We start from the raw sequence: 17,823 nt of genomic DNA, 5'->3' as shown, positions 1-17,823 counted from the left end.
ACGCAGTAGGAATACTGGACATATCTTTTTACCGGTTTGTCTCCTTAGAAATTAGTTTCATACGAGTCATGGATGGAGTCATAGGCAGCCTTGAGGAAGCGGATAACCATACTTAAACAGGAAGACGCCTGAATCTTTTCATGGGAGCACAAAATGCAATTTCCTTCATTGAACAAAGAGATCATAATGTGAACGGTGCTAGTCCTGTCGAGTGCGTATGAAGACTCTAAAACAGAGATTAAACCAACAAAGTGAATCATTTTTCTCATGCTCATCATTGTAGGTCCATCTAAAATATAACAAAAACTTACTTTGGAAAAAGTTGGAAAAAGCAACTGTAGCTCTTGATGACACATTGAAGGGACTCAACGATGCTTTCGACAATGTTAAAGCAAAACTTTCAACAGCATATAATTGTGTTACTAATGTCCGTAAGCTTAGTCTTAAAGAATTTCAAAGTGGGCTTTAAGAAGAAGTCTCGATGAGCTTAGGCAAGAAAGACTTGGACCACAGCAATATAAAGATAACCAGTCTTTGATCTTGAATTGTATTTTTGTAGATGAGGCTGGTTTTAACATCAGCATGAGACGAGAAGATATGGCTGGTCGCCAGTGGGTGAAAAGGCAACTCTTATTATACCCGTAGCTCGTTGCCTCTAAGTTTCGTTTCTTGGGGCTATTTCCTCTAAGATATAAGAAGAGAAAGCTCGACAATGGTAAAATGGCATCGGACACTTCATTGAAAGAAACACCATTAGTATTTCATTAAATCTATCATTGAACAAGTGAATAAGAACGAACTAGCTGACTCGCTTCTCGATAACGCATCCATTCACAAGCGTCGTGACATTCAGTTATCAGTTGCTCTGAGTAGACTCGAACTACTTTTCTTGCCACCATATTCTCCATATTCTCCATGCTCGAATGCTATCGAAGAGATTTGGTCAGTGTGCAAAACCAAAGTTAAGAGGTTTAAGTATAAGGATTAATTGACAACAAGAATCAGAGATGCTACTCACGCGTCGAGGGGGGGTGTCGTATGAATCAACTCCGGCCGATGATTTTAAAATTATTGTTATGAACCATATCCAGTAACAGACTTTCTTTCTTAAAAAGTCTTTGCTCTTGAAACTAGTAATCTAAGAGGTGCTACTAATAGTATACTCATGAAGTACTCATTGACTCATTGACACCTTCGATGCACTATAGAACTTCCATTGTATGATGAACACCACATCACACACCTCAAGGTTGCAACTGTTCAAATGTTAATCAGATGTCCCAATTAGGTAACGCACGATCTGTATCAATTATCATATACACACTTGCATAGTGATTTACCTGGCGTATATAAGACTCTCGCAGTTCGAGATTTTGTGTTATCTCCTCTTGCGAAATTAATTAATATATAGTTTACCTAATGAATTGTAGATCTAGAGACATTGGACTCCACTCTGACGTGCCTGCATGTCGCTCCAATCTGATTGAGATGCGTTCCGTCCTGGACAATTTGCGCTCTGCCTTGGGGGGTCGTACTCCCAATTGAATCACGTCCCTAAGACTATGACGTATATGTCAGTTTCCTATCTGAGTCGGAACCTGAACCTGATTTAGAGGAAGTTACGGGGTATCCCACGGAGCTCCTGATCGCTCCCCTTCCATCAGGAGATGGCTAGATGTAATTAATCCGATTGTCGAGTCCCCTACTTCGTTGTCTACAACACTGCTCAATCTTCTTCACCTTTTGATTATCAGGGGGAAATTGATAAGCTCCAGATCACGCCTGCTGCTAAGTGTCTTCAGATTACTAATAGTGAACATAATCTGCAACTTGTACAAGCCCATAAAAGCCTGAAGCGTCAGTTAACACGTGAGTCTACATACGATGACTGAGTTCTCAGAAGTACAAGTCGATTGGGAATATAAGGACACAGACGAAAGTGGAGGTATCTGTATACTCAAAAGATGATCCAATGACCTTGATTATGTTTACACTGGCAGGGCAAGAAATCCAGGAAATGGAACGATAAATGCTGTCTATTCTGCAACAGATAGTTTTGCAAAAGTTCCTCAGACTTATGAAGAAGCTATCAAATTACCCAACTGTGATAAATGGCAGGAAGCAATGAATGCTGAAATGGTTGCAGAAAACGATACCCGGACCTTAGTAGAGAAACCCCCATCTTGTAAAATATTAGGTTTATATGGGTATACAATGATATGGATGATGTGTTGAATTGGATAATCCGACATGGCTAGAGTGGGCCTGTCGTAGTCGTTAGTTTGTATTGATAATGAGAAAGATCTTATAATCTTCAATTGAATAATTTAAAACTATATATCTATGTAAGTAGCTGATGGTTATCTTTATATTCACCAGAGAGCATTATCCTCGTGGGTATTGTTGAAGATATCTAATTGATTGGTAATTTAGAAGTTAAATTATATATCTATCATTTCCATTTAAATATGACTAAATACCGTGCTAATCTATTAGATTCGACGATTGTTTCAAGATTAAGCCCGTCTTTGAGTCTGCCTTTGAGTCCCCCTTTCAGTTCTCCTAATATCTTGGTTACTAGAAATTCCTTTTTAAGGTAATAAGAAATTTCTTTTTCAACATGGTGGACGATATAAGGGCAGATTAATGGCTCAAGGTTCCTTCAGAAGGCAGGAATTGACTACAATGCTATCTTCGCTCCAGTCATCAGACCTGAGACCATAAGATTGATGTTCTCATGCTCAGCAGTAAATGGAATGACGATCCACCACATGGATGTCACCACTGAGCTCCTTAATGGAAGAAAAGATGTTGATATATACATGAGACAACCAACGGGCTATATTGATCGGAATCACCCTGACTATGCTTGTAAGCTCAACAAGTTAATCTATTGACTTTTAAGCAAGCACCTTTGATTTAGAACAGAGCTATCAACCAATACCTTGAGGGCATTGGTTTCAAACGCTGCAAATCAGAATACAGAATCTACATGGAGCTGTTTTGATTATTGGAGTATATGTTGATATCTTGATTGCTGGTAACAACGATGAAGATGTCTCCTTTGTTAAGGCTAAATTGGCCAAGTACTTCAAGATAAAGAATCTTGGTCTTGCAAAGAAGTTCTTAGGCATCAACATATTACAATCAAACAGTGAAATCCACATCACTCTTGATGATTATGTCACAAAGTTCTCCAGGATTTTTGATCTTGAGAAATGTCATGCTGTATCTACTCCAGCTGTATATGGACAGATTTTCAAGCTGAATACTCAAGAAAAGAACTGTGATGTAACTCTTTATCGCTTTAGGAAAGCTCCTTTATGCGAGCAATACCGCGAGAGCCGATTTTGCGTATATTGTTGCTATGTTAAACTAATTATCCAGAATCCAAAGGAAGTACATTTCAAAGCTGCTAAACATGTTCTTCGTTATCTTAGAGGCAGCAAGAGCCTTGGACAGACAAACTCCAGAATGCCAGGCTTCTTAGACACTGACTGGGCAACGACTTTAGAAGATAATAAGTCTATCACGGGGTATGCCGTTAAGTATGGAGGGGCTCTATTGCCTGGAAATCGAAGAAGGAAATATCTGGTCACAGAAGCCGTTAAAAAAGTTCTCTGGCTAATCCATGTATTCTTTGATCTAGAATTACCGTTTCTGTTGCCTATCACGGTTCATAAAGATAATACCTAGTGCATTAAATTGGCAAGCATCCAGCTTTTCATGAGAGAAACAAGGACACTGACGTGCGGTTCCACTTTATCCGTGATACTGTGAACAATGGGGTTATTGCACTCTCACAAGTGAGCTCCAAGAACAACATCGCAAACATGTTTCCTAAGCCGCTATCAATGCCGCTCTTTAAGCATTTGCGAATCTGACGGATTGGAGTAATTCTTAGTACCAATCGGAACATCAGATTAAGGAAGGATGTTGAAATGTTAATCATATGATTTCTCCTCTTATGAGATTAGTTAATTTGTGGATTTACTCAGTGAATCGTAGATCTAGAGAAATTTGGACAGTAGGAATAGAGACGGACTTAGAACTGGTAAAATTACAGCAACACTTTTAGCAAAAGAATAAGATTCAACCGTAGCCCCCGACTTCTCTGATTCATCAGACACACACTGGGCCTTTGCCTAAATAAAATCGATGAAGTTGATGTTCAACTAAAAATGATCTTATCTATGTGTAGCGTGATCTTATCTATGTGTAGCGGTTCCGGCTGTGAGCTTGAATCCGTCATAATTGTTATCAGTATATTTGATATGGTTAGAATAATGAATTGACAAGTTCACTTAATCAATGTTACTCTGAACTACTATTTACTGGGATATTAGGTCCTTGTATAGACCAGTAGTATCAAGAATTATCCAATAAGGTTTTTCACATACGGTTATTTCATTATCCCATCAATTCTATCCTTTAGATAACAAGCTTCACAATCACATGAATAGCAACTTCTAGAAAAATAGCCCAATACATTTCAGTAACATCTTGATTACAAAAACTCCGCTTCGGAATTTCTCTTCCAACATATTTCTATGTTGATTCGGGAGCCACTATGCTAATATGTAACTCCAGTGAGATATGCTCCTACTTAGTACCTTCCACTGTACTTCCAAGTACTGGTGCTAGTGGAATCTTAGATGTTTTCCGATCAGAACCTATTATTCTTTTAAAAACGTCCAATCCCTCGAGATATCCGTAATGTTCCTACATGTCCTAAGAAATTGTTATTAGTATTTCGCTTACTCCCATGGCCAAATAGCCGTTGCTGCCGAGAAAGTACTACTTCGAAATTATTCTCTGCAAGAACATTAGGTCTAGGCGGAATCTCGTCTCTAATAACTGTAATTTGGATGGAATTGTTATGATTGGCCGTACAATTTCAAGCTGCCTAAGAGCTGAAAAATACATTTAACGACCAAAAGCTACAGTCGACATCCAACAACTGGAACGCTTCAACTTTTACATTCTGATCTTCACCTCCATGTGTAACTGAAAGCTGAAAATGTTTTGTCTTGAATGATAGCAATTAAGTATACCAAATCTAATTTCCTACGAAAGCCAAGTTCGAATCTCTAAACCGAATCATTCATAGGGTTCGCATAAAGGAAGCCTACAGGTCCAGCGTGAGCAGCTACTGCATTCAAAGGCAGAAAGTGAATTACCCAATCCTCGCACCGTAAATAACGATATTGGCTCCGTCTTGGGTAATATGAGTAATTAATACCTTCACTAGGAACAATTGGAGAGCAAGCCTGGTACCAGCTGCCGCTTACAGCTCCAAAAGCGTATATTAAAAGTAGTTGCAATTAAAGTGCGAAGTTGAGCCTTGGGATTCTTCAGCAGGTGCACCATTTTGACCATGTCACTACCATACTTGAGAAAATGATGGTCAGTCTCAGAACCAACGACTCCATCCGAACTTCTTGAGAAGGGATTCGGAAACCACTCCATACAATTCTCATCAGGATGGTTCTGCTGAAAAATCTAATAAATGAGCACGGAATTTATTCATAAAAAATAAATGGAAAAGATAGATAAGTTATTTAACTTCTAAATTACCAATTAATCTTCTACACTAACTAGGAGGGCAATGCTCTCTGGTGTATATAAAGATATCCATCTGCTACTTAGATAGTTTATACAGGTTTATATTATTCATTGATGGTGTTATATCTTTCGCACAGTCAATACACTAAGAATCTAGTGCATTAAGCCCACTCTAACCATGTCGGATTATAAATATCCACAAGTATTAAGACTCTGTAGCAGATTGTACAACTGGATTTTGTTTCTTGGATTTACAGGCTTCTATATTGTACTGCATAGCCAGCAATTGATTTTTTATCCTGGGTACCCAGTCTGTGTCAGCATAGATTAATTGTGGTATTTTGCAGCATGTCTGTTCAAGACTCTTCGTTCTTTGGAGTAGCCAAGCCTGGCAGCTCAAAGATGAACTTCTTTTGGATAAGCTTAGTTCTACACTATAAGAGATATCTGCTCTTACCGTATTACTAGCAAAAGGGAGCTTTCCAAATGTAGAGCGTTAAAGCGTTCACAATGTTTTTCTTTACTATTCTATTGAGAATTGACCAGAATCTGAGATCGTTGCAACGTGCATTTAATTATTTACAAGCGTCCCGCCACTAATGGCAGGATTTAAGCTGATAGTATACAGGTAAAAAGGTAATTAAATATATAAGAATTCGCACTTTCTTGTTTTGTAGTTTTGCAGGTTCCCTGCACTTTTAATGCTTAAGCAAGCCCTTCTTGACGTACTCCTTTCTACTAAAGGGAATGAATTCAAGTATTTAGTTGGGTTTGAATCGATACCATTAAGTCCAAATTAGTAATATAAATTTCAGGGAGGCATAAATCCTTCCATTTTGAATGACGAATTGATTTCCAAATACTTTTTTACTTCTTCTAAATCTTTCATCTGCAATTTCTCTTTCTTCATTTCCTGTAATGAGATCACCCACAGATTTCGATTACCACTCTTGTTTTTTTGTATATTCCGTACTCTGATTGGCACCTTTTGATACCAATACATTGGAGAAATTAGCTAATGGCCTCATTCTAATCAGTGGTGCATGTTGTCTGTATAGCGACTGGTTAAGTTTACACATATGGTCGGGCATCGTGGCACCTACTGGCTGTTTCATATATATTTCTTTTTCAATTTAGACATGCCGTTGGGACATCCAGTTGGAGAACATACCACTGGAGCAACCCATAAGAACATTAACTTGATGCTGTCGGCTTGAATGACTGGGACGAAAGTGTTGTTGTAGTCGATTCCTTCGATTTGTCTGAATCTTTGAGCTACTAGCCGACCTTTCTATCTCTCATCATTAACATCGTACCCCATTTGAATCCTAATGTTTTACAGCTCGGCGGTTTCTCTACTAACGTCCATGTGTTGTTCTCAGCATGGTCAGTCATTTGCAGGTTCATAGCTTCTTTCCGTTTTTCTGAACTACTTGACCAAATCGCATGTTCATAGGTTTGAAGAAACTTTTCCATCTTTGGCCATAAAGCTGAGTAAACTTGACCTGTCCCTGGACCTTGAGAATTGCTCTTGTATAGGTGTAATTATTGTCTGGGTCATTCGGATCATCATTTGATTCCCAGGAGACATCCAGCCAGTCAATGTCTATATTCCCATTGAATAGGCTTATGCTTCTGAGAGTCGTCACAGGTGGATTCACGTGTTAGTTGACGGTCATCACAATCTGATTCTTGCACTCATTGTTCGTAATCTGAAGAAATGCTGGCCCCAGTGAGACTTGGAAGTTACCTCCTTCCACCTGAGAATTAAAAAGGTGAGGATGAAGTTAACTGGTGTAATGCCGTCTGGAAAAATGTTGGGATTCGAGGCACCATTCTTAGCGGAAGTGGAGGATGGTACAAAATGTGGTCACGGCATGAGAAATTTGAACCTCTTCGAAGTCTGAGTCTGATTCGGACTCGGATTGGAAGCTTTCGTAGTGATCAGGTTCAATGGTGAACGACAGTTGTATTTCAACGGAGCTACTAGTATCGGTTGACATAGTAGTCCAACAACTAAAGGCAAATCAAGAAGAAGCAGTTCTCATAGCGAAGGTGGCGGAGGTCCAGCTGAAATTCCTTTTGGAACACCGACGAGGAAGGTACTTCGTGGCTAGTGAAGAGATCGCTCTCAGCAAGCAGAAAAGCATTGCCCAGTAAAATACGTGGGACAATCTGCTAGGTTAAAGGTCAATATACACATCATAAACTAGTGTCATTTCTTTGCACGAGGTGCTAGTTTCAGTTGATGAGCGCTGACGGGATTGTGCATGACAACCAAATGCACGGAAATGCTTAGTGCTTGGAAATGTACCAAACCAAAGTCCATAGGTAAGACTTGCCATTACCACGAACCGATGGAAGCGAGTTGATCGCATACATGGAGCTCTTTACGGCAGCGGCTAATAAGCATGTGGAACTTGAGATTCTAAAGTTCGATCTTTTTTGGAAACAATAGTTATGATGGCCCGCTCCACAGTGTGGTACATTGAATTCTGACCTAATTCAATTCCATTTGCTGCAAGAAACTATTGCAAAACTGAGAAGGAATCTCGGTCACAATAGAGTAAAATCAAAATAATATAGGCCAATAATCATGTCTAGTGTACCCACACGTCCATACTTTTTTGGAAAACTTCAACACCATCAAATTGGAAACAGGTCTGCCACCAAGAGTAGCCTTTGGGATAGATACTAAACTTGTCGAGCAGTCTGGAACAAAAGTGACCATCCATAACTTGGATGAGTTTACAAACCCGGTCTAGTAGGTACAACAGTGCCATAGCCATAAATTTTAAGCTTCGCCAGCTCCTGTGACCAGTGGACGGTGTGAATGACATAAAGATATCTCTCGAGTTGCAGATGTGCATACTAGCTCCAGAGTCAAGATATAAGGTTTAACAGACTGGTTAGTAGAGCTGTATGCTGAGACAGTGAACCAAAGTTAGCGCTATTCGGAGGCCCTTTATCCATAGGCTGTGTCCAATTCCGTTTGCTTAAGCCGCCTTGGTGATTTATACCAAAGGTAAAAGTTCTTTACAGTTTGAGCAACGGGGGGCTTTTTAGGGGATGCGCGGTTGTTTGCTTTGCCAACATATCCAAGATCTAAAAGCATTGGGGCTTAGGACCATTGTGGGGTACATTCTCTTTCAAATATCCGGAATAAAAATCGTGTCAGCATTTTGCGCACCCAATGTGTCCTCATCTTCTTCAAGTGGCAATAAAAAATCCCCGACGTACTTCTCTAGGAGTAATGATAGAAATTATCAATATAAGAGGGGTTCGCACTGAAAGAGATAAACATGGGACCAATAGCTTGGTTTGGTACGAATCATTACAAACTTAAATAATTCTTAAAGAAGCACAATTCTTGCTTTTGCCTTGAAGATCTGTCCAAGATCTTCGCTCCCAACCGTTTGGAGCATCTGAAACCATGCACGCTCTCATGGTGCAGTATTCCTTACTCCCAGGCAAATTTTCCCCTAAGTCAGCGGAAGATGCTGACTGACTTCTGCAGAAACCATGAGTGGTAGGTAAAATCACAAGTTAGTGAAATAGGAAGCGATGAGCTCATAACCTTGATTTTTCATATCTTCGTCTGGTCCAGAATCTGTTGGACACTTTAGTCAATAAGTCTGAACTCTAAAAAAAGTCATCTGATTTTGAATGATATCAAGGCAGTCGATGGGTTACTACAGTACCAAGTGATTATTATAATATTGAATTTGTAAATCTAAAGTCCATACTATTCTAGAGAGAGGTATTGCCATCCTTATATCGACTGGTCAATCTGATATAGTTATTATGTGATATCGTATGAAATGGTACATATCAGCTGTTGGTATACTGTATACGTGTACACGATATGACCACATTACCCTAGAATATCATGCCATACCTGACCATTTCACCTGAGACTGACTCTCATTGAATGAATAATTCATGAGTATGCTCTTAGTAGCTCATATTAGATTGCTAGTTTCAACAGCAACTACTTTGAAGAGAGGAAGGTTTTTACTAGAAATGCTGTTAAGTATGGAGGGATTATTAGCTGGAAATAGAAGAAGCAAATTGTTAGTTGCTCAGTCTTTTACAGTAGCAGAACACTTGGCATTAGCAGAAGCAGTCAAAGGGGTTCTCTAGCTAATGACTGCATTCTCTGAACTATACTAACTACTGCAGCTGCCTATCACAGTTCATGAAGATAATACCGCATGTATTTATAGAAAGCTGGACGACGAGCGCTTCTTGAGAGTGAAGCACATTGATATTGATATACACTACCACTTTCTTCGTGATACCGTAAACAATAGAGTTACACTCTCACAAGTAAGTTCAAAGAACAACATCGCGGATATGTTTAGAAAGCCTCTCTTTGAGCATTTGCAAGTACTGCTGGTATGGAGTGATTTTTTAGTACTTATAGGATTGCCATATTAAGGAAGATGTTTAGATGTAAATCAGATATCCTAATTAGGAAGCGCAATGTCTGACTTGCTGGAAGCGCGTTATGGGGAGGACCGTTATGGAGTTGGTCGATCTAGTGGCCGGTTTACGTTAAAAGCCTCCGGAAGTGCTTTGATATTTAGCTAAGCTCGTATGATAATAAATTGAAAACGCTAAGGAAGATATAAATTCTATATTATGACAAGAGTTTAGTAGGGTTTATATGTTGCTTCTTTTTTCCCTCAAATGTGCTAGGTTCAGATTCTTTCTATAGTCAACCGCAGTGCTTCCATTTATTAATCACACAGTCGACCGGAATTGGTTCCTAGCGGCCGGAATTGATTCATACAATACCCCCTAATATATTCAATCAGCTAAATGGCAAATATTAATACCAATTGGCAACAAAGTCATACCACGGACAAGAGGTTGGGACTGGGGATGGCAAAATAGTATAAGCATTTTTGAAGTGGCCAAGATAAAATCACCAAGCGCAATATTATTTTGAACAACTCAAAAAATCTTATACTCTCCCTAGTTGATATACTTTTAATTGTTTATGCTTTCTTCAGAAAATCGCGCCTCTAAACTTATTTGGAAATGTCTTGATGAATGTCTACAGTTTACTTGGTTGTGTTATCGCATGAGTAGCATCTCTGATTCTTGGAGTCTGATTCTTATTAGATTCGGTTTGTACACTGACCAGAACTCTTCGATAGCATTCAAGCTTGTTTTTGGTGGCAAGAAGACCAGTTCGAGTCCACTCAATGCAACTAATACCTGAATTTCACGCTTGTGAATGGATGTGTTATCAAGAATCAACTATTCAAGTCAGCTATTACGGAGTTCTTATTCACTTGTTCAATGATAGACTTGATGAAATAATAGAAATGGTTTGTATTGGTTTCTTTTGATGAAGTATGTAATTTGCTATTGTCAAGCTTTCTCTTCTTATTTGGCAGTGGCCTTTAGGTCGATGCTATCTTGAGAGGAAATTGCCCCAAGAACTGAAATGCTGAGGCCTAGAGATATGGGTACGTAGAGATTTGCCATTTCACCCACTGGCGACCAACCATATTCTTCCCCTGCAGATGTTAGAACCAGCTTCATCTACAGAAATACAATTCAGGATTAAAGACCAGGTTATCTTTATATTGCTGTGGTCATTCAAGCCTTGCCTGAGCTCATCGAAACTTCTTCTTAAAGCCCACTTTGAAATTCTTTAAGACTAAGCTTACAGACATTAGTTACAAAATTATATGCTGCTGAAGCTGCTGCTTTGGTATTGTCGAGTGCATGGTTGAGTCTCTTGAATATGTCATCAATAGACACATCTGCTTTTTCTCTTACCATACGTTGCACAAACTCTTCGTGTTCATTAGTGAGAAGTGGTTTATTGCCATGCTTCTTCGGTTGACATGTCTTACCATTCAGTTAATCAATATCTATTTTGATATCAGTTCCATCATCAACTACTTTATCTATCCAGCTTTCTTCTTTTGCTTACGTTAGATTCTTATAATTGCTGAAACTAAAACATGGTACCATCTCTGACTCAGGGGTCATGATATCTGTTTCGGAATAGAATCTATTACCGAGACCATCAATGAAACCATCAGTAAGATCACTAGAACTGGAATTCATGTTTGCTTTCAATAAGATTATGTATACTTTACATTCCATTATATTAATAATCACATAGTCTCGCATCCAAAAATGCTGTAGTCGTTGTCGGACAAGAATGAGGTTAAAGATGGCCGCAAAAATCTATTTTGTGATGTTCATTAACCATTGTATCGTAAAACAGGTCGAGTGGACCATACCTCGTACCACTATGGAATCGTTGTAGAGAAGCAGAGACGCCTGTGGTATAGATAAAGATTTAGGCATTACGCAAAATCCCATCGACTGAACAATTTGCTAAAATTGGGTTGAAATATTAGGTTTAGTATGAATAAATGCCGGCCGCTGGTTTTAAATATATGCTAGATGGTACGAACTAATTCCGGTCGTTAGTTCGAATAAAAAGAAAAAGCACTGACTAGTATGATTAGAGTATCCTGGACATTTCATTTATTAAGTACTACCAAATATTAAACATATCCAAATCGGAGAACTAATAGTACTGCTACTAGTTACCTTAGTTGGTAATCCTCCCTCAACTGTCTACACCATCTACTCGTTAATTTAATTATATATTTATTTTCGTAAGAACTTCCTCTCTATGGCTCGCTCAGCTCGGTCAACCATGTCACCTGGTTGTTGATGAATTCGCATAGCTCGGTCATATCCCTATCCTTAAAGAAAACGAAGTGAACTTTCTCCTCACACAAGATAGACTTCATGTGGATCCATTGCTCTAATTCGAAATCCACTTTGGTAAGCTTTCTTTCTCCAGTTGCTGTTGTCACCCATTTTTTGTAAGTTAAAGATCCGTACAATCTATACCTTATCCTCTTCTTTTCTTTGTCATAAAGGTCGTCTCTGTCCAATAATTGCAATGGGTCCAACTTTGGGTAATTGCAATGAATTGTGAAAATAGGACTGCGACTTCTCTCACCAAATTCATTATTCATAGTTCTTTCGAGAATCTCGATTTGTTGGGGGATTGTCTTGAATTTATTTTCCTCCTCTTGCATTGGTGCCACAACCTTCTCATTAAACATCTCGTAGTCCGATAAAGGATCCTTTTGACCCATTGCTACACCTCTGAAACCAGTGTCATCAACATACCCAAAAGTTTGAATGAACGACTTTAGTTGATAAAACTTTTGATTCGTAACGACTGCAGCAGCGACAAAGGTATCTTTATCACCTTCTCCTTGTTCACCCAATGAAAGTAACTTATAGTATAACCTAGGGCCAAACATATTGTAATATAATGATAATAGCAATGTTTTGCCATGTGTAGACTTGTTGATGATGAGTTGTCCTGACTCAGTTGATAAGTCTGGAATAGCACCTTCAAGGTCATGAAATGGAACGTTATTCTCCTCACTTTCTGCAAGGTTCGAACTACTTGTGGAAGCTGCATTCAAAGGAAAGCGGTTGAATCTAACACGCTTCTTCTCGTTCACTTGTATGCCTGCAATGTCATAATACTTAGGAGAAATAGTACGTCTCCAATAATCTGGCCATGTTATCATACCGTACTTTTTGAATAGGTTGCTCTCAAATATAGAATCTGGATTGGAGAGAATTATGTTGTCTGAATCGAGTAATAAAATTTGTTCGAATGAAGAAACAAGCAATGAGAGCGACTTGAATTGATAATTAGCGATCTTTTTCTGCCATTTAGCCATGACTTCATCTCCTAATACCTCATTTAAAACGATACACGAAGCTTTCAATTTTGGCAAAATTACGTTACAGAACTCTTGCTCTCTTTCATAATCCTCTATTTTCGGCATTACAATCTCAACTGGTAGCTGGGAGCCCGTTTCTCTCAAAGCAATCAATGAAAGGTAGGACAACCAAGAGAATCTAGATCCTCCTACCATGACAACACCTTTAGTACCTTTCTTGTATACTGTTTCCGATATTTTGTAGGGTAATTCTGCTAACACCTTGTCGTGCTTCACTTTGAACTCATTAAAGACTTCGTCCGAGATCTCAGCCTTGGAAAGAAGTACCTCCTTTGTGTTAGGGCCTTGTTTCTGATTTTCTTTTGGAATGTATCTGATTGCTTCTGGCAAATCAGCTCCTGAAATGTTGACAGCAGCATTTGCAATGATGTCGAAAATTTTGCTCCAGTAGATATGCGAGTTCTGCAAACTATCACTACCACTCTGGATCTCGTTGGAATCAGATTGAAAATCACTTTCATCATACTTAGAACCTTGCAATAAAGCATCTTGTAAGTTCTCTCTATCAATGCTCACTGGGAGGAGCTGATTCTCTGTGATCTCCATCTCATATTGCTTGTTGGACGAGTACCTTGCGGACATGAAAAGGAATCCCACAATAAGAAGCGTTATGGCCACTCTTGTTCTAGACCTAGGCATTTTGTGAAGTATCATGATTTTCTTCGAACTATCCAATGACTACTTACTAAAAATGACAGTTGACCTAATACTCTTATATGTACATGCAATGAAGGGAATATGTGTATGGAAGTAACAATTAAGCTTTACCACAAGAATGCCCGCATTCACAAGATCAAATTTCTATTTTAGCTATCGCAGTTACAGGCACGTTATCGAAAAATTTTCGAATCACGCGTATCTCCCACTTGCCCTTACTTGAAATCTGAGTTAGACAGCTTATGTAATCAATCCATGGCAATTCGAATCCTTCCCTCCATAGTTTAAGAGAGGTGAATAGCTTCGATCAAAAGAGTTGCTTTCGTCAGTGGTTGTAAAGGCTAGGTATTAGGGCTCCTGAGATGAAGTACGTGCTCTAAAAAAAAGTAGATAAAACGTCAAAGACAAAAAAAGTTTTGAAATTCGTATAAAAGTTGAAAATGATGCAAAAAAGTAAAGAAATAGCCATTTACTGGAAAATACTAGTCTTAGTCAAGTTTAAGATCTACTTAGCTTCTTGGCGCCAAATCATCATGACACATCAATATTTGCCCTTTCTGGAAGCACTTATCATCTTCAGTAACAATACTAGAGCCACATCGCTGGTTCCAAGATTAAAACTCCTTATCATAACAGGATTACCCGGACTTGCAACCCCAGGAACCAGACAAAGCAAAGAGTGAAGATGAAGGTAAGAGAAAACACATTTTTGGCCATATTAAAGCAAGAAAGTCTACAGGCGAATACAAGATCGTGAGGAGAATAACACAATACACCTGCTGTTCTAAGGGATGTCATATAATGGAATAGGATTACAAACAGCTAGGGGTTCTGGCACTTCTGGCTATGTACAGAAAAGTTTAGCTTCAACTGATGATGAGTCCAAAAAGAATGCAAGCCATTACGAAAAGAGAAAGATACAGAAAGATAAGTTGAATGCCAAGAAAAAGGATATAGATATCGATGCTAAAAGACTTGGAGCTAAGATTGAAATCATAGACCATAACAAAAGTCGAGAAATAGAAGTAAAATGCATAGAACTCAGAGAAGAACTTGAAGAGGAAGATGTTGAAGAAGACATAATTGAAAAGAGAGTAAAAGACTTGAGGTCAAAGCTTCAAAGAGAGCGTTACGAATCAGCGACTTCAAGAAGCCTAAAGAACAGTAGCGATGAAAATAGAAACAAGAACAAGAAAACTGAGCCAGATGATGAAGAAAAGCCAGGATATAACTACATTCCGAGGTATAGGAAAGATGAGAGAACTAGAAGGCGATAGATTTTTAAGTTTATATTGATTGTAAATAACTTTGATTAATGAAATATGATATTGGAAGTGGAGATTCCTATTAATCGAATCTTCCCATTAGGAACTACTAGAATTGTGATCTGTGGAAATGTCTGTATTGCTCTCTTCATCTAAGACTTCAACCTTCGTATCTTCAAAGGAAGGAGGAACCTCTACCAAAGGGCTCTCTGCAACGTAGACATCGAGAATATCCTCCGAGTTCACTTCCTCATTGGTAAACTCTTTGGTCGTCCCTTCACTAGCAGATCCAAAGCCTGCATCAACAACACTCGTTTCATCACCGACTGCCTCAGTACTTGCTAATTGTTCATCAACAGGTTTCTGTTCGATAACCTCCTCATGCAATTCCTTTTCGTCTCCTGAAGTATGATCTGTAGTAGTTTGAGCATCCTCTCCAAGATCTTCTAATATTTCGGGATCGGCCAGACGAAGTTCAGAGTCGTTTTCTTCTTTAGCCTCTTTGTCCTCCTTTAACAATTTGCCTTCATCCTTAGCTATTGAGTGTACAGAAGGGAGCGAGGGCACAAAGCTAACTTCCCATAAGTCATGAGATACAATCATGAACCTGGAATCAGTTTCAATAGTGGTTGGTTCTTTCAATGATTTTGGAAGCCTCTTTCCCTTAGGCCCTTTGGTTCTTCTGGAGGCACCACTACTTATAGGCTCTGCAGCCGAACCTTCACATGGTTTATCGGCCGCTTCTTCATCTTCTTCCTCTGTTTTTACTGCCCTTTTGAACATCAAGGGATTGGCCATACCGGGCAATGCAACACCCTTTCCCATCATGCCTCTCAAGTTCTCAGCAAATTTAATCTTGTCGGATGAAAGTTTCTTCGAGCCATCACTAGATGAAGCTGTGGGAATGTCCCTGCTGCTGGAAGGACTGGGAACTTGTGGTTCTTGACTAAGCATTTGTTGAAATGCAGCAATTCTTGAACCCAACTTTTTGGGTTTTGGAGGAGGTGCTTTAGGTTTGGCGGCTTCGTCTTCCGACAGAGGCACAGAAAACTTCTTCTTAGGGCGTACAGGGATATGCGGCTTCTCCTTTACCACTTCTTTTGATTCTTCCAATTTCGCTATCACTTGAACCAGATCTTGATTGGCAATATCACTATTCTCAGGAGTATTCCCATTGTGAACTACAACTTTCCTAGGGCGACTAGGAATTGCGGGTATAATTGGGGACACAGATTCTGATGTTGCTGTTTCTATTTCATCCTTTCCCTCAGCTGAATCTTCCTTCTTTCTTGGTCGACTAGGAATATGTGGAGTAAGTTCATTTTCCGATGGAATGCTGGAGATGATATCAGTTTCACCTAAATCGTTTCGTGGTGTAGCAAGCAGGCTTTCATCACCCGCTTCTTCCTTGGGGGATTCTGCATCATGATCTTCAACTGGTGTCGAAATATCTGCTACAGGATCAGTTTCATTCAGATTTGCAACCGTATCTTCATCTTCTCCTTCTCTTTCATGCAATTCTTGATCGTCCTTCTCTTGCAGCACCGTTTCTACGTCATCATTAAAGCTCGAAATGTCAGAACCTGCTCTCGAGATATCCTCCTCATCGTCCTTGAACGTTATCTTGGTGTTAGAGTTGCCAGGAGTCTTATCACCGTCACCTTCTCCATTAGTCTCTAAATTAATATCGTCGTTCAAAGAGTTCAATTGGCTCTCATCTTCTTCTGAAGGGGCATGAGCTTGCAACACAGCACTAGGGGAAATGGTGGGTTCCTCTTCAGTAGACGTCTTTGCTATTGAGAGCTCTTCCGATTGGTCTAGTTCTTTAGTTTGATTTTTCGAAACCTCCTCGCTCAGATTGCCAGTATCGATCTCTTTGGATGCTGTATCCTCTTCAACGACTGACGTATTGTTGCCACTTCGAGACACAACGGATTCCACGCTTGCCTGCAGCGTCAGTCTGGATGGTCTCTTCGCAGGTCTTGACGGAATCTTGGGGATCGAAGAAGAAGAGCTTGAGGATGGAGTGACTACGTTGCTGCTATTGGAACTTTCGTCAGTTTGGGTCGTCGAAATCTTTGGCCTGTTGGGTCTTTTTGGGATTTCTGGTTCAGCCGAGGTAAGTCTGGGGGTGTTGGGGCTTTCGCCTTCTGCCGACAACGGAGAGTTCACATCGCTAACCCCATCTTCATTCACAACGCGCTTGGCGGGTCTTCTAGGAATCGATGGTATGTTATCAGAAGACATTGTTGATCATGTGGTGCGGTATTATCAACTACCCAAATGTAAACACCGTTGTACTCTTAGCTAAATCTAAAAATGTCCTGTTTTGTCTCAAAGGGGAGAAAATTAAGGAGAGTGCGTTCACTGAGTGAGAGGCTAATAATGGGAATATTAATGTTCATAGCAATATTGAAGAGCCAGCTACACATATGTTTATAAGGCAGCAGGTGTACTACATGAAAGATACACAAATTACGATTTATTTTGTTTCAAAGCTATGCTAGTAACACATGATCACCATG

The 17,823-nt window shown here is 39.4% G+C and overlaps 3 protein-coding genes across 3 annotated transcripts; 1 reads left to right on the top strand and 2 right to left on the bottom strand. All coding sequences in view use genetic code 12, as the record gives it.

Moving 5' to 3' along the window:
• Positions 1-12,003: 12,003 nt before the first annotated feature.
• Positions 12,004-14,138, bottom strand: MNN23 (Mnn23p). The gene has a single exon (XM_064916317.1). The coding sequence runs from the start codon at positions 14,028-14,030 to the stop codon at positions 12,234-12,236; it is 1,797 nt and encodes a 598-aa protein (XP_064777513.1). The 5' UTR covers positions 14,031-14,138; the 3' UTR covers positions 12,004-12,233.
• A 192-nt stretch (positions 14,139-14,330) lies between these two features.
• On the top strand, positions 14,331-15,604 carry RJT20DRAFT_16485 (U2-type spliceosomal complex subunit). Its single transcript, XM_064919179.1, has one exon. The coding sequence runs from the start codon at positions 14,825-14,827 to the stop codon at positions 15,308-15,310; it is 486 nt and encodes a 161-aa protein (XP_064777512.1). The 5' UTR covers positions 14,331-14,824; the 3' UTR covers positions 15,311-15,604.
• On the bottom strand, positions 15,398-17,545 carry RJT20DRAFT_132594 (uncharacterized protein; the record flags this gene model as incomplete). The annotated part of the gene is made up of 1 exon (XM_064918152.1): positions 15,398-17,545. The coding sequence occupies one exon, from the start codon at positions 17,543-17,545 to the stop codon at positions 15,398-15,400; it is 2,148 nt and encodes a 715-aa protein (XP_064777511.1).
• Between the last annotated feature and the right edge of the window lie 278 nt (positions 17,546-17,823).

The sequence above is a fragment of the Scheffersomyces xylosifermentans genome, assembly GCF_036884685.1.
Source record: "Scheffersomyces xylosifermentans strain CBS 12540 chromosome Unknown RJT20scaffold_1, whole genome shotgun sequence".
NCBI lineage: Eukaryota > Fungi > Ascomycota > Pichiomycetes > Serinales > Debaryomycetaceae > Scheffersomyces > Scheffersomyces xylosifermentans.
The sequence above is the reverse complement of the archived record's forward strand: the minus strand, read 5'-3'. Positions and strand labels throughout refer to the sequence as shown.